Source organism: Rattus rattus, chromosome 5 (genome assembly GCF_011064425.1).
Source record: "Rattus rattus isolate New Zealand chromosome 5, Rrattus_CSIRO_v1, whole genome shotgun sequence".
Taxonomy (NCBI): domain Eukaryota; kingdom Metazoa; phylum Chordata; class Mammalia; order Rodentia; family Muridae; genus Rattus; species Rattus rattus.
In genome coordinates this window covers 129,822,331-129,850,296 of record NC_046158.1, presented here as the reverse complement: position 1 = coordinate 129,850,296, position 27,966 = coordinate 129,822,331, and the positions used below count along the sequence as shown (strand labels likewise).

The 27,966-nt window shown below is 42.3% G+C and overlaps 1 protein-coding gene and 1 pseudogene across 3 annotated transcripts; one reads left to right on the top strand and one right to left on the bottom strand.

Moving 5' to 3' along the window:
- Window positions 1–122: 122 nt before the first annotated feature.
- LOC116902085 (zinc finger protein 120) lies at window positions 123–19,953 on the top strand. 3 transcript variants are annotated; one of them, XM_032904384.1, is made up of 5 exons: window positions 123–225; window positions 14,733–14,859; window positions 15,055–15,115; window positions 16,246–16,367; window positions 16,486–16,870. In XM_032904384.1, exons 1-5 carry the CDS (start codon window positions 151–153, stop codon window positions 16,746–16,748), a joined length of 648 nt encoding a protein of 215 aa, XP_032760275.1. In that variant the 5' UTR covers window positions 123–150; the 3' UTR covers window positions 16,749–16,870. The 3 variants fall into 3 exon arrangements, 2 of the variants coding, with proteins under 2 accessions (XP_032760275.1, XP_032760274.1); XR_004388040.1 differs by lacking the exon at window positions 16,486–16,870 and having other exon boundaries at window positions 15,055–15,198; window positions 16,246–16,349; XM_032904383.1 differs by having other exon boundaries at window positions 16,246–19,953.
- Window positions 7,022–8,738, bottom strand: LOC116899971 (annotated as a pseudogene).
- Window positions 19,954–27,966: the final 8,013 nt, after the last annotated feature.

Here is a 27,966-nt window from a genome sequence, read left to right as displayed (position 1 = left end):
TTCAGCACACTCTAAGCCTATGGGTGGTGCTTATGTCACTCAAGATTCACTAGCCAATCAGAACATGTAGGCGGATCAGCCAATCCAAAGAGAAGGCGGGCTCTTCCGGGTGCGATCGTGCAAGTTCCTCTTTGAAGCTGACAGTCGTGAATGTTTCTGCTTGATGTGTTCCGCGTACTGCTCTTGGGTGCGGGAAGCTCAGGCAAGCTCAGGAGTCCCGAAATGGTAAGTACAGGGCTATCTCCCACAAAGGGGAGGAGCAGGCGGCTGAGCCGAGGGGCCCGGTGTGCTGGGTCGTCACTGGTGCTCGGTGGTAAACAGCAGCCTGACAGAAGCTGTGGTGACTTGTGAGGTTCCCTCTGGTCCTCTTCTCTCCCTGCACTCGGCGGTGGGTTGGGAATAACTTCACTTGGTTGCTGCATCTGCACAAAACGTTTGGGGTAGGGGCTTGTGTGTAGAAATACCCTTGGCAGGACGCGAAACTCGGAGAGCCCTAGTTTCTCTAGTATCTTCTTTAAGTTCTGCCCTTATCATTTAGCCGTTTTACATGTAGGTTTAAGATCCATTTCGAGTTAATTTTGTGGAGCCTGTAAAAGGCATCTCGCGTGTCCTCTCTCATGTGTCCAAAAGCACTCCAATAGTAAGCTGTGATGTGGAAGAGTAGAATTGGTGATGTAAAGGATTTACTAATGCTTATAGTGACAGCAAGTAGAATGTAGGTGAGGGAGGACTGCCTCTAGAACATCACACAGATATGTACTAAAACGGCCTATTAGAGAAAAGGATGCTAATATCCGTGTGTTAGTTTATCAGGATTATCTAGACATTTGTCTACACACCATAAGATAGGAGACAACTCTGCTTTACAATCAGCCTCTAGACCTATCCTGATATCAAAGAGCAGGCCTCTGACAAGCTGCTCAAGGGGGCAGTATTGGGTTATGACCAACATTAAGGCCTTGGTGTGCCATAAAGGTCCACTTCTTGAGAAAAGCATAGTTTTGCCACGTGGGCAAGACTACACTGGATGATAACTCTTTGAAAAGGAAAAATGGACGGGCTGGAGATATATATATATATATATATATATATATATATATATATATATATATATGTGTGTGTGTGTGTGTGTGTGTGTGTGTGTGTGTATGTATCTATCTATATATAAATGTGTGTGTGTATATATATGTATATATATATATATTATTTTTTTTTTAAGAACTTCACTTTAAAAAAAAAGGAAGAAAGAAAAGAAAACACTATTGTGTTGAGGACTGGCCTGATCAAGCAAGGCTTCTTATGAGGCCTTCATGTATGGAGGCTGGCACAGCTCCTTCTCACTCTCAGAGCCAATAACAGCCTGGGCTTAGGCCTTAGGAGCTTGCCCATGTTTCTGTTGTAGTGAGAGTAAAATAGAGCAAGGAAGGTGCTTGGGAAATCAGGTAGTGGTCGGACCAGGGCCTTTGGGCTTGGGTTGCTTCAGATCCTGAGATCCCAGCCATTTCTACCACAGGAGGCTATGGTTCTCAGTCCCCATCAACTTTGGACTTGGCCAATAGTAATGTTTTTGAGATGTTCTCTGTTCCCCCTTTTTGGCTTTCTTTTATTAGATTCCTCCGGTGTTTTTCCCATTGTATGGTAGTTTGTGCTGACTTCACAGAAGTCTTCCATTTTGTTCCATTTTCCCCCTGTAAGAAGTATACAAGATTCTATTCTTCAGAAGCCTACTTGACATAAGACAGTGCTTGTATAAGACCTCTCCATCCCAGCTTTTTACATATTCTTCCTTCTACTTTTCCTATGTTCTATCTTCGGGCACCTCCAACTCAGGACTCCATCACTGAAGAGTAGTCTGCTTTTTCAGTGCACTGGAATACGTAAGAAATAATTCTGGTTATATCGTTTCTTTGTAAATCTCCCATCTGTGGGACTTGCAGTCTCTAGTCCATATTTAGATCGTTTATTCATTTAAAACATAACCTGAGCCTGAACCTAAAGAGACTTAAGGGTTAACAGCATATGTGGAATGTCAAGTCTGGTCTTGGCTGTCTCCTCTCTCAGCATTAGCCAGAGCTGAAGGTATGCTATCACTTAAGAGATTTTTCTTAATTAATCTTGAAAGCATTTGTGGAGTGATTTCTTCTGGAGACGGTATATTAATTCTAGGACAGTTGCATCTTTTTCCCTTTTGTAGAAATGTTTCTAAGACAAGCCATGTTGACTCAGGTACCTTTGATCCTAGTCTCATGCTTTCCAGTCAATGAACTTGTTTTCCTGTTAATAAAATTCCTAAATTCTCGAGTTAAAGGACTGACTGTACCCATGACAGTGTTTTAAAATTCCTCATTTGAGTTACGTAATGAACTGTCCATTTCAGTAAGAGGAAAAGTATTTTGCCTGTGGAGCATGCCTTCTGCCTTCAGAAGGAACAGTTTACTGTGTACACTGTCAGATGAAACAGGATAGGCAGTAGCTAGACCGTAGACTAAAGTTGAAAAGAGTCAGCTGCAGGCGTCACCATTATGCAAAGGGCCTACCTCAGGCAGAGTGAATGACTTTGTACTTTTACAACATGTATTAATTTATGCATGAACTGCAATCCAGATCTTGAGGTTGGAAGACAGGTTTCTGACTCGGATGTTGACCTGGGATGACACAAACTTATGGTCCAGATCTTGAGACATAGGGGCCATGCAGAGCTTAGATCCAGACAAGGTAATACACACCTTTAATCCCAGGAGACAGAGGAAGAAGATCTGAGTTCAAGGCCAGCCAGGGATAAAGCAAGTTCCAAATCCAGGCATGGTGGTACACACCTATAATATGGGCCACACCTTCTGCTGGATACCTGCATAAGGATGGAAGATGGAAGGCCGCCTCCCCTTCCTCTACTTCCTCTTTTTCAGTCTTCTTCCTTCTTCCTCCTTCTCTTGGTTTTACTTATTCGCCAGCACATCTGTTGGAACCTTCTTCAGAATTCCAGCTTATAGAGAAGACCAACTGAAACACGTACTCTCCTAGGACTGATCAACTACTGGATTCTTGGACTTCCCATTCAGAGCTGCCCATTGTTGGGTTAGTTGGACTGCAGACTAAGTCATTCTAATAATTTCCTTTAACATAGAGACATTCCATAAGTTCTGTGGCTCTAGAGAACCCTGACTAATATACATGTGAATAAAAACAGACCCTACTGGTGGGTGTACACGTTGACTAGGTTAGTTGGAACGAATGAATATTTTCTATTTATAGGACTTATATAGGTATGTGCAACCCTAATTGGCACAGTTAAGTCAGCTCAGAGATTTTAAACACATGCCATTGCCTGTGTGTCAGGTTAAAGATCTCAGCAGCTAACATTGCACACAGGGGCAAGGTCAAACACTATCACGTTAATGCTGTTCCCTCTACCAGAGAAGACTGCTCCTTTCCTAAGTCATTATACCTATGTGTCCTTCCAATTATATTGATCTTTTTACAAAGTCAATTGTTGGTGCTACTTTTTAAATATCACTTTCCTTATGTATTTATTGCAGTTCTGATCTCTTGATTTTATTCTCAGATGTTTCCCACTCATTAAGAATTTCATTGTTTTCTAAAGGTATTTCATATTTGTGTCTGTTTAGAGCAACATCTCCTATAGCTCAGCCTTTCCGTCTGCTACGTAGTTAAGACATGCTATGAACGCCTAATCCTGCCTTTGCGGCCTGGTGCTTCGAAGCCTGTTCTGCAACTCCTTTCAGGCTGGGCTCTGACTGGTCAGTGAGAAGAAAAGGAGAGTAATGAATGAATGTCTTCCAAGCTGTCTGGATTTGGGTTGAGGGGGTTACAAATAAAGAGGGACCTGTGTAAGAATTGAGTTCACTGACCAACTTTGAAGCTGGTGTAATCCCAGCACAGAAAGGCAGGGGGAAGGGCCGTTTTTGTTTTGACAGTGGTTGGTAATAGCAATGAGTAATCAGGTAATCAGTTTTAGACAATCAGTAGAAGTCCAAACCGACCATCTAGGAGGTTCCCAGATCAGAGTAATCAGGAATCTGGATGAGGAACTGATGAGTATAATTAAATCATCTCACCTTTCTCCTTTCCCCCTACCGTTAAGTCTGAAACCCTGGGACAAATGGCTGAAGAGCCCATTTAGCAAAGCAAAGCAAACCTGCCTGTCAGGTTCCATTAGCAGACCTCAGTCCCTACCTGACGTAGGGTATGGTTGTCGTACCTTACCCTGTAGCCCAGGTCTAGGACCACCCTTCTCACAGGTGCCATTCCTTATATAATCCATCTGTGTTGGTTAGGGTTAACTCCTCTTTTACATCTATCAGTTATCATACTGATGCCTTCCTTGGTCTGACTCCTGCTTCTTCCCTCCTTCCTCTCTCCACACTTGTCTGGACTCTCCCACAAGTTCCTGGTTCTGGCTATGTTCTCCTGTTTTATGAGTAGTAAACTTTGTCCTCCATGATAAGTAGGAGCAATCTTGTCCTTTCTTTTTTATTTATTTATTTATTTTTTCTGTTCACCTCCCATTAACTGCTTCTTGCTTTAAAATCCATGACCATGTTTTGCTTTAATTATTGTTACTATTTGAATTTGACTGCAGGACTTCCCAACTATGAAGTAGAGATGGGTGGATTGGACATTGTGTGTGTAATGGAATATACAAACAGAGGACCCAGTGTCTTGGAAGAGGAAAAGAAGTGCTCTAAGAGACTAGAAAATTCCATTAAATACCATCTTCCCAGACTAGGGCTTTGTCTGCACCTAGGCTGGAAAGGCAGACTTAGGAAGGCTTCAGTTGTCTGAGGCATTTGCTCTCTGATCCCTCAGGAGAGGAGTTGCTACCGTCATGAGGTCCAGCTGGGTTTTCCAAGCTTATGAGGGAGGCCTAGCAATCAGGATCACCAGTGGAAGGTAGCGTACAGATCCTTTACAGGATTCTCCTCAGATGCAGGTGTAGCACGCTGTGAGGAGGACCGGAAGCCGTGCCATGGTTATTGTGTGGGAGCTCCCAAGGTTCCAGATTAGTTGAGACTGGTGTCCCCAGTCCAGGAGGAGCGAGACTGCTATGCCCTCAGCGTCTGATCTGCTGTGACTGAGACGGATTGTGAGTCAGACTGTGGTTCCGTTGGTCAGCACGGTGATCTGAGCAGAGGCTCTTGTCCTGTGGCCCTCCCTGAGTGTGGATTTCCTGGGACGGGGAGGTTAAGGTGAACACTGGTAGTGCAAAGCTGGGGTGCTCATGATATCACTCTCCAGGTGTACCCCAAGGCAGTGTACTTGCTGTACAGTAGGGAGACACTGGGAAACTGAAGGTCCGGTTTCCCTAAGTACTGACCCTTGCGTTCCACACTCAGTTCTGTCTGAGAAATTTTATAAGTGGTTTAGAAATTGGGAGAAAGGAGGTGATAGGGATAATCCTTCAGCCATATTTGATTAGAATCTGTTTACTTTTCCGTTACTTCCAGTCACAGTGGCATGATTCATGGAAATTCAATTCAGGGTACAAAAGGAGTTTCTGAGACGCAGACGTTTCTCAGGTGTGCGTGGTGGTGGGTAGGTGGATTGGACAAATTGCACATCTTGTGACATAATCCGTGTGGCATGAAGCAAACAGTAAATTATTCTTCAGCATTATTTTGTGTGGGCTTCAGTAGGGCTGTGTCTGCATGAAACCACAAGGGGTCATGAGTGGTTGCAGGGTCATAGCCCACCTTTCTGATCACCTCCATTTACAGAGACAGCTCTAGAACATGGGGCAAAATAATAACAGTTTAGGGAAATATTCGAGTCATTTTTATAGGAGTTATGGCTTCTGTGTTTATTTAATTTATATACCCATACAATCACAGGTAACATTGGTCAAGTTCACATTTTTTCTGGTGTAGTTTCCTTAGGTACTTAGATGAAAACTTGAATATATTTTTATTTTTAGGCTTATGTTTTTGTCTTTTTTCCCCATCCCCAATGCTTTTCACAAATATTGTACATATTCTGGATTATCATATCTTTGTTGAAAGTGCAGAAGTCACATTGCCCCAGTGTACTACTTCTTCATATTCCTATTGAGAATTCTGAGTCTTCTCATGACATATAGCTTTGGAATCAGTGTTCCTGTTATACATTTTTAGGAATTTTCCCCCTGTTATTATCATCATCATCATCATCATCATCATCATCATCATCATCATCATCATCATCATCATCATCATCTTTCTTGAGTATTTCTTATTTACATTTCAATTGTTATTCCCTTTCCTGGTTTTCAGGCCAACACCCCCTAACCCCTCACTCTCCCCTTCTATATGGGTGTTCCCCTCCCCATCCTCCCCCCATTACCGCCCTCCCCCCAACAATCACGTTCACTGGGGGTTCAGTCTTGGCAGGACCAAGGGCTTCCCCTTCCACTGGTGCTCTTACTAGGCTATTCATTGCTACCTATGAGGTTGGAGTCCAGGGTCAGTCCATGTATAGTCTTTGGGTAGTGGCTTAGTCCCTGGAAGCTCTGGTTGGTTGGCATTGTTGTTCATAAGGGGTCTCAAACCCCTTCAAGCTCTTCCAGTCCTTTCTCTGATTCCTTCAACAGGGGTCCCGTTCTCAGTTCAGTGGTTTGCTGCTGGCATTCGCCTATGTATTTGCTGTATTCTGGCTGTGTCTCTCAGGAGAGATCTACATCCGGTTGCTGTCAGCCTGCACTTGAAACTTCATCCATCTTATCTAGTTTGGTGGCTGTATATGTATGGGCCACATGTGGGGCAGGCTCTGAATGGGTGTTCCTTCTGCCTCTGTTCTCCCTATTCCCTCCCAAAGGTATTCTTGTTCCCCTTAGCCAATTTTTAACTTACATGATGCCGCTACCTTTTCCTGGCAATTCACAAGTGAAAAATTGTTGCTGAGCCTTCTGTTTTGCACATATTACCTGGTTTTTAATACACAATGCAGGCATTTTAACGACTTCTCTCATGTTTAAAGCTAAGGTCAGTGAAACAAAACAACAGTGCTAGAGGCGAGGAGATGTAACATATCACATAAAAGTTCGTTCCAGCACAGTGTCTATGTAAGGCTGTGAGAAAGGATTGGTTGATGAGCTTCCTGTTGGAAATTGTTCTGTTGGTGCACCAGTCATAAAAGGATTACTAGACACTCCAGCAGCTGCTACTTGACCAAAAGCTGTTACCACTGGTTTTGTTTGTCCAAATGTGGTGAAACCTGCATTGGGCTGCTGAGAAAAGGCTGTCTGCTGAGGGAAAGCTGCTTGGGCTGGGAAGGGAGGCTGCTGGAAACTGCCGCTAAAGCTGGTGGGGAGACTGTACTGGGCAGGAGTGCCAAATCCTGCCGGCATACTCATAGATGCAGTGCCAAAGGTTGCCGCTGTTGCCCCTCTGGTATTGGTCTGAAATGGGTTTGTAGATGATGCCGCAGACGGACCAGTAGCAGCAACAAATGGATTCGTAGAAGGCCTAGCTCCAAATGGAGCAGGCCCGCTTGAAGCAGGCTGTGTCTGAGCAGAGGCACCCACAGGCACTGTTCCGAAGACACTGCTGCTGGCATCACCGGTGGGCGTGTACGCATTACTGGAGGTGGCTGCAGAACTGAACATGCTGTCTAACTCTGCCAGGGCTGCATACTTGTCAGAAGATGCACCTGAATGACTGGGAACTGAAACCACAGAACCAACTGGAGCCAAACCAACGTGGTCCCAAAATCACTCCCTCGATCACCTCCTTGCCCAGCACTGAAGATATTGTCTAAATTAGCTAGTGCCGCATATTTGTCTGCTGTCTGTAAACCAGCTTTGTTGAAACTTTACTAACAGTGGATGCTGTCTGATGACTCTGGGATGTACTGAAGGATCCAAAATCAGCACTGGAGGATTTGGGGAAGATATCAAAATGAGCAAAATTAGCATTTACTGATCCAGCACTTTCACCTGTAGTTTGGGGCTGAAAAGGAGAGTGACTTGCTGTGGGGAAACCTCCAAAATTACTCGAAGCACTAGACTGTCCAAATGCATCAAGTTTGCAAACTCTGCATTTGCAGAATTCTGCGCTGCATGACTGTTAAAATGTACAAAGTTAGCAAAATTGGCTGTAGCTGTCGACTGAGGAGCTGGAGCAGCAAAGGTGTCTGAGCCAAGATCACTCAAAAGGTCAAACTGCTTTTTCTCCTGTTGCTGCCCTTGAGAGCGACCTGCAACTGGGGACTGACTAGGTGTGCCCTCATTTAAGTGCAGTGCTGGTGCAGACTCTCCCAACAGAGATTTCAGGGGCTTGACCTCCAGGGTGCTGCTTGTGCTGCTGGCAGAGGACCCTGAAATAGAAGCGTGAACCGGTGCCACCACTTTGGCTTGTTCCGGTGGAACATAACCATCTTTTCTTTTCATATTTCTCTTGTAAAAACTCTTTCACTTTTTGTAGATCCCTGAAGTCTGGAATTGCTGAAGATCTATCATCAAATAATCCTAGCTGAATCTGTTTGCAGACTTCATTTCCATGTTTTTGCAGGAATTCAATTTCCTGTTGTGTAAATGTTGTCATGGAGATAGACTTCACCCTGTGAGGTGGACTTAACCCTCTCAGGCCGCCAGAGCAAGAGGTGCACACGAATGAGCCGACTGTCATGTTCATGTAGGTGGGGCCGCGCTGGTCGCAGTCGAAGCACTTGCGGTTGTGCAGCATCCCCGTCATGTCCCGCAGCATCTTCAGGTGCTTCTCCTGCTTCTGCCTTGCGCTGGCCGCCATGGCCACGGCTTCGACCGAGATGGCCGGCAGTGCCAGGAGCCGGCCCTGTATATCTTTACGAGACTTGTTTCCTCTTTAAGGGCTTCCAACTGTTTAACTATGTTTTCCTGTATTTCTTTGAGTTATTTGTATTCTCTTTAATGGTCTCTATTATCTTCATGAGATGGGATTTTAGGTCAACATCATGCTTTTCGGGTGTGTTGGGATATCCAGGGCTTTCTGTGGTGGGAGAACTGGGTTCTGATGGTATCGAAGTATATTTGCTTCTGTTACTTATGTTCTTGTGCTAGCCTCTTGCCATCTGGTTATCTCTAGTGTTAAGTGGCCTGGGTATTTCTATCTGGAGCCTGTCTTCTGTGTCACTGGGTTGCAGCAGATCTCCTGGGAGACCTGTGGCCCTGGCTTCAGCAGATCTCCTGGGAGACCTACAGACTCTGTGGTGTTGAGAGGGGCAGACAGGAGAATCTGCCCTGGCAGAGGTGCACATGGAAAGGAGGATGGATTTTGTGGGAAGGGGGGCTACCTGCATCTGCTTCTTGTGGGTCCCAGCTTCTGTGGTTATTTGGCCAGATGTCTTATCTGTTACCCTGGTTGACTACAGCAGATCTCCTAAGTGACTTGCAGTCCGTGGCATGTTAAGAGGTACAGACAGGCCAGTCTGTCCCACTGGAAGTGCAGGCCAGAAGTCATTTTTAGATGTAATTATCCAAAGATAATTGTCCTGTGTATCTGTTTTTTTTTTTTTTATTAAACCTTCAAATGCCCGAGATTCTTACCCCGATCTCTAGTCTGTGGGTAAACCTTGCCTTTACAGTTCCTCTTTGCAATCCAAAAGTTTCCTTGCCAGGATTTCCTCGGTTTGTGTTTTCTTTATTGTTTCTATTTCCATTTTTAGGTCATGAACAGTTATGTTTTTTTTCAATTGTTTGCTTGGTTTTTCTTCCCTTGATATATGGAATTTCTTGTTGATTTTACCCCCAGTTGTTTGATTATGTTTTCCTAGATTTTATAAAGGGGATTTCATCCATTCCTCTTTAAGAACCTCTGTCATCGTCACGTAGTTCCTTTTAAGGTCTTCGTCTTGTGCTTTCAGCTATGTCGGAATATTTAGGACTTGTGTGAGGATAGTTTTGTTCTGTTGATGACATGTTTTGCTGACTGTTAATAATTACGTTCCTAAGCTGGTGTCTACGCGTCTATATTTAGTCTGGTTTTAGGTCTAGGTACACTTTCCAGGTTTATCTTCCAAGGCGGAAGTTTTGTTCCTGGGTTTCTGTTGGATTTACAGAGAGTGGTCCAGGGAATCTGAAACCCTCTTCCCCTGCGTGCCACCTGTACACACAGGGAAGACATTCTTTCACACACACACCATACATATAAAAATGGGAATAGATATGTTTTTAAAAGTGATTATGACTTATAAAGCATTTAGTGTAAAACAAGATGTTTAGGGGTATAGTACAAGCCATGCGCTGTTGAAAAAAATCTGCTTTCTTGCATTTGGCTTTTAAAGGTTTGCAGGACCTCAAACTGGCGCAGACTTGTATGCAGTCATAATCATAGGAAACAAAATGATTTATTTCTAAATGATCCTAACAGACTTCCTTTTCTTCATCATAAGAGAACAAGATATTTTTTAGTAGTGAAAATTACTTTTTCCAATGTTGAAACATTTGTATGCTTTAAGCAAACCTCTCCAATTAGAATAGGCCTCCCTCCCCAATTCATTTTCTACTATTGGCAAAGGAGATAACCGAAGTCCACAGCATTAGTGCTGGCCAGTGAATTCTTTGATTTTGACTGTGATCCCATAGTTCTTGTTTAAGGGCTATGGGTATTATAGGTCTCTCTTTATTTCTTCTACTTTAGTCAGTGGTGCCGCTTTTTTTGTCTTCTGAATATTTAATATGTTATGAGTTCCTTGAGTTTTTGCTGGTTTGGGGGACTTTATGTGAAGAAACAGTTTTAGTTTTCTTGATCTCAAAGACTCACCTCTGTGCATTTATTGGCAAATCTATGTTTTCTAGTTGTGATCATCAATGTTTGGGGCTTCGCTAAAGTGATCGGTGTGGGTAGCACATTGGTTTAGGGTTATTAAAACTTTGTCATTTTCTGAGTGTCATAGGTAGCTTCAGTTTTCAACATTTCAAAGCATACAGTCACCCGAGGGAACCTCAGTTGAGGGTGTGCCCCAGGAAAATGGCTGGTTGGTATGTCTGTGAGAGGTTGTGTTGATTGATGACTGATGTTTGAAGGTACTTTCACTGAGGTGGCAATAATATCCCTAAGCAAGTGTGCCTGGGTTGGATAAGAGAGCTAATTACCTGAGCAGGGGACAGTGACCAAACAAGAGAGCAATCTAGGAACAATGTTTCCCCATGGTTTTTGGCCTGCACTTTCTAGCTTCAGTTTCTGTCTTAAGCTCTCAAAATGATGGGCTATAACTGGACAGAAGCATCAAGAAAAACCATTCATTACCTGAGTAGCAAGTATAACAACAACAAAAAAAAGATACATAAAATTGATTTTGATTCTGGACAGAGCCTGGGAATGTTCTCTTTTGGAGGAATGTGGAAAGCATAAGGACTGGGATGGCAAAGGCATAGAAAGCTGCACACGGATCTTCATCTGCTGTTCTTGTAGGACCTGACAGACCACACTGTAGACTAATACAGGCACAGGAAGTTGAGGTCATAGGATTTCAGGGGGAAAGCGATGTCATGAAAATTTTAGCTAGAGGTCATAGGTGATATTTTGGCCCCAAATGTTTGTTATTCTGCCCGTACCTTGAGGAACTGAGTAAGGCAAAATTCAAAGATAAGGGGCTGATTTTTAGTTAGAATATTGAATCTTTTGGATGGTTATTACCTCGACTCATTCAGGACTGTAGTGGGAAAAAAAGCAATAAGTGGGGTTGAAAGAAATGCAGTCTGTGGTTTGTAGAGAAAAAGAGCACTAGGTAGTTTCAGATGCAGTCAGTGCTGAAATAGGGGCAGAAATTTTCAAGGACACTATCACCATTAAAGAGAAAAAGCCCTTGCTCTGGATTGGAAGCCTAAGAGGGTGACCTGAGAGTAAGACTCCCTCTTGCTAAGCCTTCAATTAACAGAAGGAGTAGGCAAAGTGATTCCTATTCCCATAAAGGAACTTCATATAAAATTTGCTACAGCTATGGTCCACATGTGGTGTACTGGCTAGTTTTGTGTATTTGTATACTTGACACAAGCTGGAGTTATCATAGAAAAAGGAGCCTCAGTTGTGGAAATGCCTTCATGAGATCCACCTGTAAGACATTTTCTCAACTAGAAAATGTCAAGGGGGTAGGACCCAGCCCATTATGGGCGGTGCCGTCCCTGGGCTGGTAGTCTTGTTCTGTAAGAGAGCAAGCCAGGGGAAAGCAAAGTCAGTAAGAAACATCCCTCCACGACCTCTGCATCAGCTCCTGCTTCCTGACCTGCTTGAGTTCCAGTCCTGACTTCCTTTGGTGATAAACAGCAATGTGAAAGTATAAGCTGAATAAACCCCTTCCTCCCCATCTTGCTTCTTGGCCATGATGTTTGTGCAGAAATAGAAACCATGACTAAGACATGTGGCAAGGTTCATCTCAATTTAGAAGCCAATTTTCAGAAGCTCTCCCATCTTGTGCTGATTCTGGAAATGAGAATGCGAAATGTATGGTCATGGATTCTCCCACTCTGGTTTCAGTTCAGCACTGTTCTATTCAACTTTGTTTGGCAGAGTCTGAGCTCCAGTCAGGATATTATAAGAGTTCATTGCATGAAGCTATGAGGATGAAGCCTGAGTTGTATTTTGAGACCACAAGATGATTATATTTCTAAGCTATGAGGAATTTGCCATGGAGATGTGCATATAAGGAGTGGACATACTGAAACTGAGAGATGTATGAGAGGTCGTAGAGGTAGAGCCATCTAAGACCTTTGAAACTGAAGCCCCAATGTGTCTGAGACAGAGCTACAGAATTTGATGTTTGCCCCTGTCAGTTTTCTTGCTTTGGTACAACTTACACATTCCTCTCTATTGGAATGGCAAACAGTATTCTGTGCCAATGCATGTTGAAAAGATGCAACTTGTTTTTTGATTTTACAAGATGTGGCAATCAAGAGATTACCTTGAGTGTCAAGAGTCTTTGGACGTTTCAACAGTATAGGGGCTGTTGCAGACTATTAGGATCATTGAATGTAGACTAAATATATTTTTATGATAGGATGACTACTATCCTAGAGTCACAATGTATTTGATAGAATCAAAAAGGCTCCTAGATAGGATGGTGTTTTTGAACACTTGTCTCTCCTCTGTGGCTTTTTCTGAAGAGCATATGGAAATTTTTGTAGTGCGGGCCATTGTGGATAAGTTATTAGGTATGATATTTGTGTCTATACCATTCACTAAACCCATTTCCTGTTTGTGTCTAGTGTGTTGTGGTTAAAACTGTTCCGTTAGTTTTTGTACATGCAAGCATATGCTGTCGGGCTGGTGTTCATCTACATATTAAATTGTGAAATTTAGCAGAGAGTATATTATTTTCCTCAGGGTTCATGGCATTCATACTACCTGGACCTTCTGAGTCATGGATTATTGAAGTGTGGCATTATTACTACCATGTTGTGTTTGTTTTAAATTTTTTGAATGAATTTGAGTATTTTGCCGATATGCTTGAATATGTTTATCATGTGTGCCTGATCTTCAGGACCTCCTAAACTTGGTATAATGGATAGTTTTGAGCCTCAATGTAAATACTGGCAGTTAACCCTAATGCAATTATTGACATGACCAGCCCTAGCTCTGGCGAGCCATCTCTCCTGCCCTATATTGCTTTTTCTGATCAACATTTATATTGCTAATGTTTTCATCCATTTGTAGCTGTTTAAACATGCATTCATTTTTTTTAGTAAGATCTTACTAATGTTATAGTTTAAACTTTAGGTTTCTAGAAGATGAATACAGAACTGGAGTGAATGTACAATTCTTTGTAGGAACTTCAGTGAATACCGCTGTGCTATGTTCTTTCTTTTTTGTTTGTGTGACTGATTGATTTGGGGGGTATTTTTATTTACATTTTAAATGTTATCCTCTTTCCCAGTATCCAGTTCATAACCCCCCTAGCCCATCCCCCACCCTTCTTCTGTGAGGGTGTTCCCCTACCCATCCACCCATCTCTTCCCACCTCCCCGCCCTAGCATTCCCTTAAACTGAGGGGGGCGGGGGAAGCCTTGGCAGGACCAAGGGCTTCTTCTCCTATTGGTGCCCAACCAGGCCATCCTCTGCTACATATGCAGCTGGAGCCATGGGTCTGGCCATGTGTAGTCTTTTTGGTAGTCCCTGGGAGCTCGGGTTGGTTGGTATATCTGTTCTTATGGGGTTGCAAGCCCTTTCAGCTCCTTCAATCTTTTCTCTAACTCCTCCAATTGGGATCCTGTTCTCAGTTCAATGGCCAGCTGTGAGCATTTACCTCTGTATTTGTCATGCTCTGGCAGAGCCTCTCAGGCAACAGCTATAGACTGATTGATTTTTGCAGGGGAGTTGGGCATTAATATGTACCACGTTCTGTCCTCTAACTCATTTCACTCATTTCACGCACGTGGCTAGCTTCCAACTCTGAGGCACACCTGGGTCTGCCTCCCGAATGCTGGGATTAAAGGCATGAGTGATACACCATCTTTTAGTTAGTATTTGTTCATACAATTTAGCCGATGTGTGCTTAATACTGATGATCTGGTTATTTGTGTATCTTTATGTCTTTTCTTCATCATATTCAAGGGGTGCAGAAATGACAGAGGTGAACCTCATTCATTATTCAGTTTCCTTCTAAAATGACTTTGGGGTTCCATTTATCATTTGTGTCAGGGTATAAGTAGAGGTCATTTCATTCTGGTGTAAGCACCAGAATTACTTGAATATATTGTCAATGAAGTATACATGTACTGTGTTGCCAGTGTCATGCTTTCTCATGTACACATGTATGGGATCTTTTAGGATGTAGTGAACTATGATGATGTGCATGTGAACTTCACGTGGGAAGAGTGGGCTTTGCTGGATCCCTCTCAGAAGAGTCTCTACAAAGATGTGATGCTGGAGACCTATCGGAATCTCGCTGCTATAGGTAAGACAGTGAAATTTCTTCCACTTTTTAAAATCTAGGGTGACTGTCTCTTTGTTATTGTTATTTTTTGTAATTTCAGTTGAGAATGAGGATGAGGTGAATTCAGTCATGGTTCTAAGGATCTCTGAAAATAGTAACTTGAATTTTGCCTGGTTTCCAATAATATAACATACAGTCTCTGGTACTATATTTCAGGCTACATTTGGAAAGACCATAACACTGAAGGACATTTTCTAAGTTCTGGAAGAGATGGAAGGTAATTTTCAAGTGCAAGCTGATAAGAATATGCCTCTGGAGAAATTTTAGTATGTCCTGCAAGTTTTAAAGAAAAGCAACGGTGTAAAAAAAAAAAGCACTGCTTTAAGTTATGGGTGATTATTACATAAGGCAAACCATGTATCTCAGTCCCTGGTATATAATTTGTGTTTTCAAGCCATTCCTCTAAGTACAAAGCAAGGAAATAATGTCTCAACAGACCTCACCATTTAAATCACAGCGTATCCAATAGTTATCCTGTGGAACTGCCAGTGTGTTTAATCCCATACCACTTAGACATTGTGAGGCGTACATACTGAATAGGTGATAAGTATATGTTCAAAACCTTCTAATAGGCAAATAGTCCACACTAAAGTTGGCATCAATCATATACTTGTAATAATGTTGCTAAGTTTAGTAAGAAGGGCAGTTTATGATCAAGAATGCTGCTGTGGAAAAACCTTAATCCCTGTACCACATCTATATGAGAAAAAAGGTCAAACTGTGTGAATGCCATGTGGAACCCTTTTACTTGTTATTCTCCTTTTAATAGGTGGTCATAACGTCACAATGGATATAAGCCATGTGAACATGGGAATATTGAAAGACACAACAAACCTCTCCCTCTTCCAGCACAATTAGAAGATCTGTAGTACTCCCCACATTGAGCAGACTTTCTAAATGTGCTATAAGTTTACAAATAATTGGTTTTCTAATTTTACTGGTGACATTCACAAACTTATACTGTAGAAAATTGCTATGAGTACTAGGACTATGGAATTCTTCTGTTTGTCTTGGTTCACTCCACAAATGTAGTATGACCTACACTATAGGCAAGATTTATGAATACAATTGTGCTAGAGCTCTGACTTCTTTCAGTTCTCTTCAGATGTATGAAAAACCTCTTCTAGCAAAAAGATGCTATTAATATGAGCCATGTAATCCATGCTCTTCCCATCCCATGTATTGTCAAAGATGCAAACAACCCATAATGAAGGGGAACCTCATGAATGTCAGTAGAGTGATAATACATTACAGTTAGACCAGATTGTAAAAGTAATTCATACATAAAAATATCCATCAGTGCATTGAGTGTGGAAATGTTTTTACATATGCCAATTATGTTTGCAGGCACGAAAGAAGTTATACTGAAGAGAAACTTTCTGAATTTACGCAGTATGATAAAGACTTTGCATATCAGAGTCATCCTCAAAGACATGAAAGAATTCATTCTGGAGAGAAACCTTATGAAGGTATCCAATATTTTGAAGCCTTTGCACATCACAGTAGTCTCCAAATACATAAAAGAACACATATTGTAGAGAAACCCTATGAGTGTAACCAATGTGGTAAAACCTTTGCATATCACAGTTATCTTCAAAGGCATGAGAGAAGTCATACAGGAGAGAAACCTTATCAATGTAATCAATGCGGCAAAGCCTTTGGACGCCACAGTCATCTTCAGAGGCATGAAAGAATTCACACAGGAGAAAAAAGCTATGACTGTAATCAATGTGGTAAAACATTTGTGCATCACAGTCATCTTCAAATACATAAAAGGACACATATTGGAGAGAAACCCTTTGAATGTAACCAATGTGGTAAAGCCTTTGCTCGAAACAGTCATCTCTTAATACATAAAAGAATACATACTGGAGAGAAACCCTATGCATGTAAGCAATGTGGTAAAGCCTTTGCATATCAAAGTGGTCTCCTATATCATAAAAGAAGATATACTGTAGAGAAACCCTATGAATGTAGCCAATGTGGTAAAGCCTTTGTATGTCACAATAGTCTCCAAGTGCACAAAAGAACACACACTGGAGAGAAGCCCTATAAATGTAACCAGTGTGGAAAAGCCTTTGGACGCTACAGTTCTCTTCAAAGGCATGAGAGAATTCACACAGGAGAGAAACCTTATGAATGTAATCAGTGTGGTAAAGCCTTTGGACGTCACAGTTCTCTTCAAAGGCATGAAAGAATTCACACAGGACAGAAACCTGATGAATGTAGTCAATGTTGTAAAGAGTATGAATGTTACAGTAGTCTCCGGATACATGAAACACCACATACTGGAGAGAAACACTTTGAGTGTAACCAGTGTGATAAAGGCTTTTCACAAAACAGTAATATCCAAATACATAAAAATGAAAATATTGTGGAGAAACCCTATTAGTGTAACCAATGTGGTAAAGCCTTTACATATCATGGTCACCTTTGAATACATAAAAAATAACATACTGCAGAGAAACCCTATGAATGTAGTCAATGTGGTAAAGCCTTTGCATGTCAGTAATTTTCAAAGGCCTGAAAGAACCCACACTGTGAGTGTATTTAATATGGTGAAGCCTTTGCTCATTTCTATAGCCTTCATCATCATGAAAGAATCCATATTGGAGAGAAACCCTGTGAAGGTATTTAATGTGCTAAAGCCTTTTCACAGTTCATTAGTCCTGATAATCATGAAATAATTCATACCAGAGAGAAACCTTATGAATATATTTAATATGGCAAAGCCTTTCGTGAAAGCATTCATACTGGAGAGAAATTCTGTGAGTGTAAGCAACGTGGTAAAGCCTTTGTGTTATGGGGTTCTCTGAGATCAACAAAACTCAAACTCAGGTAATGCAAGTGATAAGAACTTATACAATCAAGCTGCTACTTATGGATCAGGGTCAGAGAACATACTTGGAAGCTGAGCTGTCACATGTTGCCCATCCACCTCTCCACTCAGAGCAAGTATGGTATAGAGCTTTTAAGTTTGAAAACCAGAAATATCTGTGCCAAGTTACAGCTCCATTTTGTTTTCCATCAATCAGGATTTAGTGATAAGGGCTTTCCTTATCTAGTTGGTCTATGTCAATTGATATAGTCTAACTAATCATATCCATTTATTCTTTTGTGGTTAGGAATGGCCATTATGGTTTGAGGAACAAAAGATGAATAACAGAAGCCGTGGTTAGGGACAGTCAATATATTTTCATGGGCATGTATGAATAATGGAAGCTGGTCTGCTATTGGGAAGGCCCCAGGTACCACAGGGCCAGGGAACTTGAACTTAAGTGTACCGTATGATTAAATGGAGGCTGATAACAAAAAATGCAATACCTCGGACAGGTTTCTTTTACTTGTTTCCAACAGTTGCATATCAAAGGCACTTATTTGAATACTTAAAAGTATTCCCTGGAGTGAAACTTTAAGTTGTAATCAACATGATAAAGCTGTTTTACCACACAGGTATGTACATAAAAGTACACATGTTGGAGAGAAATCCTATGAATATGCAATGTGGTAAATCCTTTGTATGTAACAATAGTCTTAAAAATCATGACTAAACGACATATTGCAAAGGAACCCATAAATGTACTCAGGATGGTAATATTTGCACTTGATAGTATCTTTATACAATAGTAAACCTTTAGAGTATAATTAATCTTGAAAGCTTTTGCATATCACAGTAGTCTTTGAGGACCTTAAAGAACTGATACCGAAGAGAATCTATGACTAAGGATTTGCTAAGATCTGTAGCTAACACCCTTACATTCAGTCAGGTGCAACATGGTTGTGACTATGGCTGCATGACACAGTTTCAGCTGCGGGAGCGTTTTCAGTCTGAATCATGCACCTCTGGCTTTCTAGTACACAGATGGCATTGCTCTTTCTTGCGTGCTTGTCTGTTATTGCACTTTTTCTATGCCATATTTGTCCTCAGATACAAATCAGGTAAAAAATTCTGGGAAAAGGATTGAGGCCACTACTAGAGAAGGAAATGACTCTGATGTCTATTAGGAACAAACTGTTCTAGCCCTGGCTATTCAAGCAGTCATTTCAGGCATAATGGGACAAGGGATTGTATGGAAGTTGACTGCCTTAATTGTTCTCTGGGACATTATTGCCAACTTATGATGATTATGTTGTACCAGGAAATATTCGAAGCAGGAAATGTTCTTGAGAAACCTGAAGGTTTAGTAGTTAAAAGAAAGAAGACCCCCAAGGAAAAGCAACATTGTGCCTGAGTCACTGCGGACAGGGATGGCCATACAATGAACAAGTTAGAGGAAGAAAAAAACTGGGTCTAGTGGATAAGTGAGCAATGGCGAGAGCCTCCACGAGAGGAGATCTCTAATAATAGAAAGTTTGATTTAGAAATATTATTAAGGAAAATTGGAAGATACATGTATAATACAAAACATAAAAAGAGGAGTAGAAGTGTTTGGACCCCTCAAGCAGGTCATTAGATTAGTGAACTGACTTTCCTGGAAAGATTGGAACATATTAATTTGACCCCCTGTCATCACGTACCTAAAGAAACTAGGGTACAAGTTCTAAGAGATAGAATTTGAGCTTGTGAAGGAGCCCTGCAGGAAGCTGTAAAAAAAATTAATATTGCATATGGGAGAGTTTGAAATATACTGTAGAAATAGATATTCGGAGGAGTTCAGTAAACTGGAGGAAGACAGTCTGCAAAGTTAAACAAGCTAAAATTACTACTGTAACCCTGACCTGTTTAGCACCTTTCTATTCTCATGCCAATGCTGTAACCACTAGTTTGTGCCCATATGACCTGAGATGTGGAGGGTTTTCTGAGAGTTAAAATTAATGTATAACTTGCTTTTGCAGACACTGAGTGCATTGTGCTTTCTGGTGACACAGTTACATAGGGCTTTTCAGAAAAAATAATGGGTTTGAGGAAAATAATGACAAGGCTTTTGATTATGTACTATTGTATAACAAGGAAATGTGTAATCAATAAAAGACTGAGGTGAACTCAGAGAGAGACCCTGAAAGCTGTCTCTGAGCACAGCCTCAGAACGACAATGAGTTACTGTCAGTTTGCACTGCATCCTTGCCTGAGACTCTTTTTTTTTTTTTCTTTTTTCTTTTTTTTTTGGAGCTGGGGAACGAACCCAGGGCCTTGCGCTTGCTAGGCAAGCGCTCTACCACTGAGCTAAATCCCCAACCCCTGCCTGAGACTCTTTCTTTCGTGCGGATCCAATCCATCCAGTCTCAAGACCCTCAAAACAACTGAGACTGGTCCTGGGCAATTCAGTTACACAAAATTATGTTTCTGAGGGAAAAAGCATGACAAGGTCAACAATCTGTCCAAACAGGATGCTGTCCCTCCTTGTTTATACTTGCGTGCTAATATGAACAAAGTCCTATGAATTGAATTTAAACAATAAGGTAATCCTTTTAGATTTCACTATTCTCATCAATTACATGAAATAACTCATCCAGGCATAAAACTTTATGAGTGTGTATTAGTGCCTTTTCTGTCGCTGTGATAAAACACGATGTCTAAGGAACTTACAAAAGGTATAGATCTGGCTTATGGTTCCAGAAGGGTGTTGGTGCCACCTACACACAGCTCCGGAGGCAGAACAGTCCATAATGGGAGGTCCTTGGTTTGGGAGGGAAACAGCAGAGTCTGGGACTATTTTTGTGTTTCCCAGTCTCGTATATACCCAGGTGCCATTGGGATAGTGCTGGGAGTTGGGAATAGGAGTGCGAGGTTCACACTTCCTTCAGGTCATACCAGGCAGAAAGGAGGGGGCAGAGCCAGGGATGGGGCAGAGCCCAGTTTGGTTCCCGGTGAGTGCAGGCAATACAGGGGCTGGGAGAGAGAAGGCCTTCTCTGGGAGATTTAGGCATAGCTCTTGATGATGAAGGTCTCCCTTGCAGTGGTCCTTGATAAAGAGACAGTCCTTGTTTGTTCAAACTGCTTTTTTGGGTGGTGGATGTGAATATATACGCCTTACTCAAGGTGAACCAGGGATTAAATACCTTTTGCAGGAAGTGATGCCCAGGATGGGGAGCTCATTGGCTGAAAATGGGCCTATCAAGACACCTCATAGGTATGGAGAACTCCAGGTTCTATGTGACTGATTGCCACGGTCCTCTCAGTGGAGTGTCAGTGATGACTTGTTCCAGAGCATGTAGAGGCAGGCAGGAAGTGGCCCCACTCCTACCGTTCTCAAGTCTGAGGCTTAACAGGGTTTGTCTCACTCAACCTTGTCAGTTCCTCTGTTTGGTCGAATGGTCCACTTGCCCCATAATGCCTGGATACAAAATTAACTCAAAGAAATCAGTAGCCCTCCTTTATACAAACGAGAAACAGCCCGAGAAAGAAGCTAGGGAGATAACACCCTTCACTATAGCCACAAATAATATAAAATATTTTGGTGTAACTCTAACTAAGGAAGTGAAAGACTTGTATAAGAACCTCAAGTTGGGTTAGGGTTATGGTTAGGTTAGGGTTTGGGTTAGGTTTTGGGTAAGGAGTTAGGGAAATTGGTGAGGGGCACCTCTGGGACTCATTGGAGACCTGGGATGGGGGAGGCTAAGGGGAGTCTATGCCAATTACCCAAGCTGAGGTTCCTAGCAGCAGGGGATATGGGGATATGAAGGTGCCTCCTGTAGTGAGGTGGGACTTCCAAAGGAGGGAGGGTGTCATCAAGCCACCCACAAAACGTTCAACCCCAAATCTGCCATGCCTGTGTACTACTACAGGTACGTGCTTGTAAGGTGCGATGCTCACTTTACTCCATTCTCTAACTTCTGAAGCTCTTCCCATTCTATGAGGAAGGAGCACATTCTGTTCTTGATTCCACCTCAACTACTCTAACTTTCCAAAATTATTCAAATCAATCTAGCTTCCAACAACTAATCAAATCATGAATTTCATAAAATTACTAATTCATCTAAACAGCGTCATCCCATGAAAGTTCATCTTCATTTTGATCTGTGGGAAACTTGACCGACAGAATGGACTATCAGCCAGAAAGTAATGACACCCACATAAGCATTGAAGCTCTTTCAGTGTCCACTCACACCAAGCCAGATAAATGGGGAATATGGCAATGACAAACATGACAAGGCGCATCCATTGTTAGCATTTTGTCTAAGCTCCACCCCACAGTTTCCTGGCAACAGCTAGGCATGCCTGACTCACTATAAAAGGGGCTGCTTGTACCCTCCTTGCTCTCTTGCTCTTGCCTTTCTGCTCCCACTCTTTCCCCATTCCCTTTCTCCATCTCTCTCGATGTGCTCATGGTTGGTCTCTACTCCTCTATTCATTCTGTCTCTCTCTCTCCTCCTCCATCCCTCCCTCCTTTCCTCCTCTCTCTCTCTCTCTCTCTCTCTCTCTCTCTCTCTGCATTTCTCTCTTGCCTTGATCATCTTTACCTGAATTATTTTATCTCAAATGAGTGGATCTCACTTAGAACGGGGAATAAAATAGTCTTAGGAGGCAGGTGGAGGGAGAGAACTCAGTAGCAGAGGGGATGAGGAGGGGAATAAGAGGCATCAGGATCAGGGTGGGAAGAAGCAAAAGAGAGGGCCAGAAGGCCAGGAGAATGAATGGAAATTTGCAGCTGGTGGTGGGGTTGGAGTCATCACTAGGACCTGCCAGAGACCTGGGTTGGGAGGCTGCCAGGAATCAAAGCAGGTGAGCTCAACTGAGATACACAGCATGAGGATATGGAACCTGAAGAAGCCACCTCATCTAACCAGGCAGGACCCCCAGTGGAGAAATATGAACACCAACCCACCCACAAAACCTTTGACCCAAAATGAGTCCCATCTAAAAGAAACGCAGGGACAAAGATTGAGCAGAAATTGAAGGAATGGCCAACCAATAACCAGCCCAACTTGAGACTCATCCCATGGGCAAGCACCAATGTCTGATACTGAAAGCCCCAACAACCTAAGTAATAAAAATTTTCAATTCCCCAGGAAGCATAATGGACTCCTCAGAAGGAGCCACTGACAAGGGCCTTTAGTCAGTGACAGCCCTGATTTAGGGAGGATAAGTCTGGAGCTGAGTCAGCTCCTGGGACACCTGGCTGAAGGAGATAACAAGGCCAGAACTGAGCTGGTTTCCAGCATTCTTCAAGGCTCACCAAGTATAATGGAACTAATGTAGCATCCAATCAAAAAATCAAATCAAAACAAAACCTCTACTAATGCCTCCTAATTACTTTGCCTCCTATCAAAATCATCAGAGACTTAGCCACCAACCAATGGCATACATGGGCTGGATTGAGGCCCCAAGCACATATATAGCAGTAGAGGTTACCTAACTCTTCTGGAAAATTCTCCCACCCCTGCATAAAAGGTGGCCTATAAGCCACTCTTGCATGCTGGTAATTTCTGCAGAATAAACACTATTGGCCTTTGCATACTATTTGAGGCTGGGGTATTGCTCCAGCAATTCTTGGATCCTAACACCATCAATGATTCACTGTTATGCTTTCAGACAAGAGCCTAGAATAACTGTCCTCTAAGGGTCTCCACCCAGCAGCTGACTGACACATATGCTAAGAGACTCTTATGAAAAAGTGGGGGAACGATAGAAACTCCACAGGAGGACCAGCAAAGTCAACTAAGCTGGACCCTTGGGCACTCTGAGACTTAGCCACCAAGCAAAGAGCATACATGGGCTGGATCAAAGCTGTAGGCACATATATAGCAGATGTATGGCTCAGTTTTCATGTGGGTCCCCAACATCCATAGTGTGTGTGTGTGTGGGGGGGTTCATAAAGCTTTTGCCTGTCTGTGGAATCTGTTCCTCTAACTGAGATGCCTTGTCTTGCCTCTTGGGAAAGGACACACCTAACCATGCAGAGACTTGATGTGCCTGGGCGGGGAGATACCCAGGGAGACCTCCACTCTCTCAGAGGAGGAGAGGAGTTGTATGGGGGAGGGACCAGGAAAATGGGCACCGATTGGGATGTAAAATGAATAAAATAATTTTTTAAAAATTTCATTTAATCATTACTGACTTTGGTTGACACAAAGAGGCCCACAGTCACTGAGTTCTTGGCATATCCACGGCTGAGCAATGAAAAAGACACATCACAAATGTCCTCACAGGGAATGTTAAGGAAACAAAAGCCTAACCCCTCATAGAAATCTTTTTTGATGAAATACCAAACCCAGGATATCAAGCATGTCTTAAAGCAACACATTTAAGACAATGTAATGACAATATATTTGACCATAACTAAGAAACTGACCCAGAACCAGTGGAAATTAGTTCACGTTAGAGGACAGTGTGGAACAATAACTCCTGAACAGATTCCAAAATTTCCTGTATCTGAGGTGGGGAGTGGGGGGACCTGTGTTACTATCTTTTCCATCCTATCTTCTGGAAGAGGAGTACTTTCCCATCCAAAACCTTTCCCACAGCATGGACACATGCCTCACCTCAGGAACAAAACTTGCAGAGAGACTGAAACCATTATGCATTACAAGGATTTATTATCAACAAGCCCATGTTCACAAAATTCAAATATGAACAAATCCAAGACATGAGCCCTGAGAGCTCTCAACCTACACACAAGCACATTATTCTAGAATATAAGAATTACATTTTTGCTGCCAGGAACCTCAGGGTAAAAGCCAAGGAATAGAAACCTCAGATGATAACAGCCCATTTTCCAGGAAAACAGACCCTCATTAATGTCTATGACTATCGTACCAGGGAGATTGAAATTTGTGCCTCATAGGGTCCAGTAGCAAAAAAGCATTAAGAGCTTCCCACTGATATTTGGAGCCTTGGAGGGAAACTACAATTTCAGTAACTGGGCAGCTCACACTAAAAGTAATGGAGAATTTAATTCAAAAATTAAGTTGAAAAGTCCACTAATCCCTCATTACCTCTCAGAAACTGAGGGTTCTCAGCCATTAGTTATGGGTGTTAGATGCCACAAAGATGCCAACAGTCATGGAAGTCATGGCAGCACACCAATGATTGTGCCACAGAGAAGAAACATCAATTATAAGCTCAGAAAAACAAGAGAGTCAGAGACAAATTTCTGACATTATGCCACAAATATTGTTTCAGTGACATACAGAATGCTGGACCTGACAGAATCCTGAATATACACAAAACAATAATGTAATGGCTAAGCATTTAATAATAAAAAGAATCACACTTTAATTTTGATCACAAGGGTATGTCTGATAGTCAAGGTGGTATAATGACCATCAAATCTGGCTTTTTATACTTGTGCTGGAGAGCTGAGGCTTCATGTTTGCCTGGAAGGTACTTTGGTCATTGATTCATATCCTTAGCCATGTATTGAGGATTGGGCTCAAGTATACTGTTAAACTTTTGCTTCTTATTTTGTCATTATCCAACTTTGGGTTGGCATAATAATGGCTTCTTGGAGTGCCTATAGATGCTATCCTTTCTTTCTACTTCAAGGAGCATCCCAAAAAGCACAGGACACAGTTGTTCTATAAACCTTGGGGAGAATTCATAGTGTTTACTTCCAGTTTGGAGTCTCCATTCTGAGGATACAAGTTTTATTCTTCCTATTAGAAGTTCTCTGACTTTTATTTGTTTGCTTAAGAATTTTCTAACATCTTGGTTCCGTTTCAGTAGGTCAGATGTGCCTTGAAATTTATTAAGATTTTCTATCTGAGATGACTCTTAATTATAAAATCTTTTCCCAAGGATCACCTCGATTCAAGTGACATCTAGGTAGATTTCCATTTTCTGATGTTTTTCTTTGCTATTGCTACTGATCACTTCTGCGAACAGAGGAAAAGTGTGATAATGACAATGTAGTTCAAGGCCAGTTTCTCTTAATAAACCCTTAACAACAACAACAAAAAAAATCATAGGAACTCTCAGTTCAGGCCCCATTGACTTTCCATTTTATGATTGAGACTAGTGGCTATCAAAATACTTGGAAGAGGTAAACAATCCTCTTGATTAGCTCTCAGATGAAGCTCCTAAAAGCATTGCATCATTCTCACATCACACAAATGCTTCAGTTCATGGAAACCAGAATAAAACCCACCTGGTTTGGAATATGTTGCAAAGGCAACTGAGATGACTATTCCTGGTTGTCAACTTGACTGCATCTGGAATAAACTACAATCCAGAAATGGAGGGCACATCTGTGATCCAGTTCTTGAGGCTGGAAGACACAGGCTTCTGACAAAGATCTTGGCATGGAGATCTTGAGGCATAATGGCCATGGAAAGTTTAGGACCAGGCAAAGTAGTATAAGCATTTAATCTCAGGAGACAGAAGTAAGCCGATTTTGAGCTCAGAGCCAGCCTGGGACAAAGCAAGTTCCAGATTAAGGCATGGTGGGCCACACCTTCTCCTGGAGGCCTACATGAGGACATCTTTAAGAAGAATAACTTAACTCTTCTTCACTTGTTTGCATTTATTTGCCAACACATCTCTTGGAACCTACCTTTTCAGGATTACATTTTATACAGAAGATCAGCTGAAACAACTAACCTCATGAGTCTGATCAACCACTAGATTCTTGAACTTTCCATTCACAGCTGCCTATTGTTGGGTTAGTAGTTGGACTGCAGACTATAAGTCATTACAATAAATTCCCTTAATATGTAGAGAGATTTGCTAGTTTCTATGACTCTACAGAACCCTTACTGATGCTGTAACTCTGCTGAAATTTGTATGTATCTGGAGGAGAAGAGGGCCTATCTTCTCTTTAGGGAAAGGGCTTTGACTACTTAACCTTTGCATACTCACAATTTTGCTCAATCAGTTACTAAGCATGAGAACATCTCAGTAGATTGAAACAGGCTTATTAAACTCAGTGATTTGGATATTGGGAAAGACTCACCTCTCGAGAAAATGATGAGAGTTACTATGGGATTACACAATATTGTTCCCTCAATGTGTTGTAGCATACACATAGTATGAAGGGCTTTCCACTGACGTGTGGAGCCTTGGATAGGTCCTCTAACTTTTAGTGACTAGACACTTCCCATTCAGACAGACAGAAATCAAAGGCAGATTTTACTGTATGCTAAATTCTATGCAAGATTTCCTCTCTGCTCAACTTAAAGATCTACTAAATAAATTACCAAAGATGGGATCATATGGAATTTTGTAATTCTGGTACTTATGCTACATCCATGGCTGAGCCATGCTAAAGACCCATCAAGGATTTCCTCAGAGGAAAAAATAAAGAGAACCCAGATCACTGTACAACCTCTCAACAACCCACTGCCTCTAAAGTGGGAAAACAGTGCCCCTCTACCTCAAGCTTTCACTTTCTCCACTCTTGCAGAACTGTAGGAGATGAGAGGAAAGGGTATGGGGCAAAGTGTGCCTTCTACACATTCTTCCCTGAAGAAGAAGAAGAAGTCTTAGACAAAAGCTCCCCATAGCATGGGCATTATCCTCACCTCAGAGACAGGAGCTCCTGAGAGATTGAGAGCAGCATCTGCTTTAAGGATTCACTGCTGTTGATCATGTTTTCAGAGTTTTCATCTTCATAAACTTCCACTATGAAAAATCTAAGATGTAACCACTCATAGCTCTCAGAACCTAAACACAAGCACATTTTTCTTGATGTATCATGATCTTTTCCAGCAAAGAAGCTCAGAATAAATACACAAGCATAAAAGCCTCAAATGTGGAGCTCACCGCCCGGACAGGTGGGCACTCCTGAGACTGCAGAGTGGAAGAGACGACCAACACTGCCCACCCCTGCCCACATCCCTGGCCCAAGAGGAAACTGTGTACGGCTTCTGGGTTCCCGTAGATAAGGGCCCAGGAGCAGCAGGTCCCCTGCGTCTGAGACACCGCCAGAACCTGAAGGGACCGACCTGATAAACAGTTCTCTGCACCCAAATCCCATGGGAGGGAGAGCTAAACCTTCAGAGAGGCAGACACGCCTGGGAAACCAGAAGAGACTACACTCTGCCCACATCTCTGACTCCAGAGGAAAACACCAAACGCCATCTGGGACTCTGGTGCACGGGGGCTCCCGGAAAGGGCAGCGCAGGTCCTCCATGTTGCTGCCCCCGCAGAGAGCTCATAAGAAACACCACATGAGCAAACTTGAGCCCCGG

Excerpts from the sequence above, each read along its gene's own strand:
- LOC116902085 (XM_032904383.1), top strand. The coding sequence starts at position 151 with ATGTTTCTGCTTGATGTGTTCCGCGTACTGCTCTTGGGTGCGGGAAGC. Across the intron at positions 226-14,732 it reads AGCTCAGGAGTCCCGAAATG|GATGTAGTGAACTATGATGA; the intron begins GTAAGTACAGGG and ends GGGATCTTTTAG. Across the intron at positions 15,116-16,245 it reads AGTTCTGGAAGAGATGGAAG|GCACGAAAGAAGTTATACTG; the intron begins GTAATTTTCAAG and ends TTATGTTTGCAG.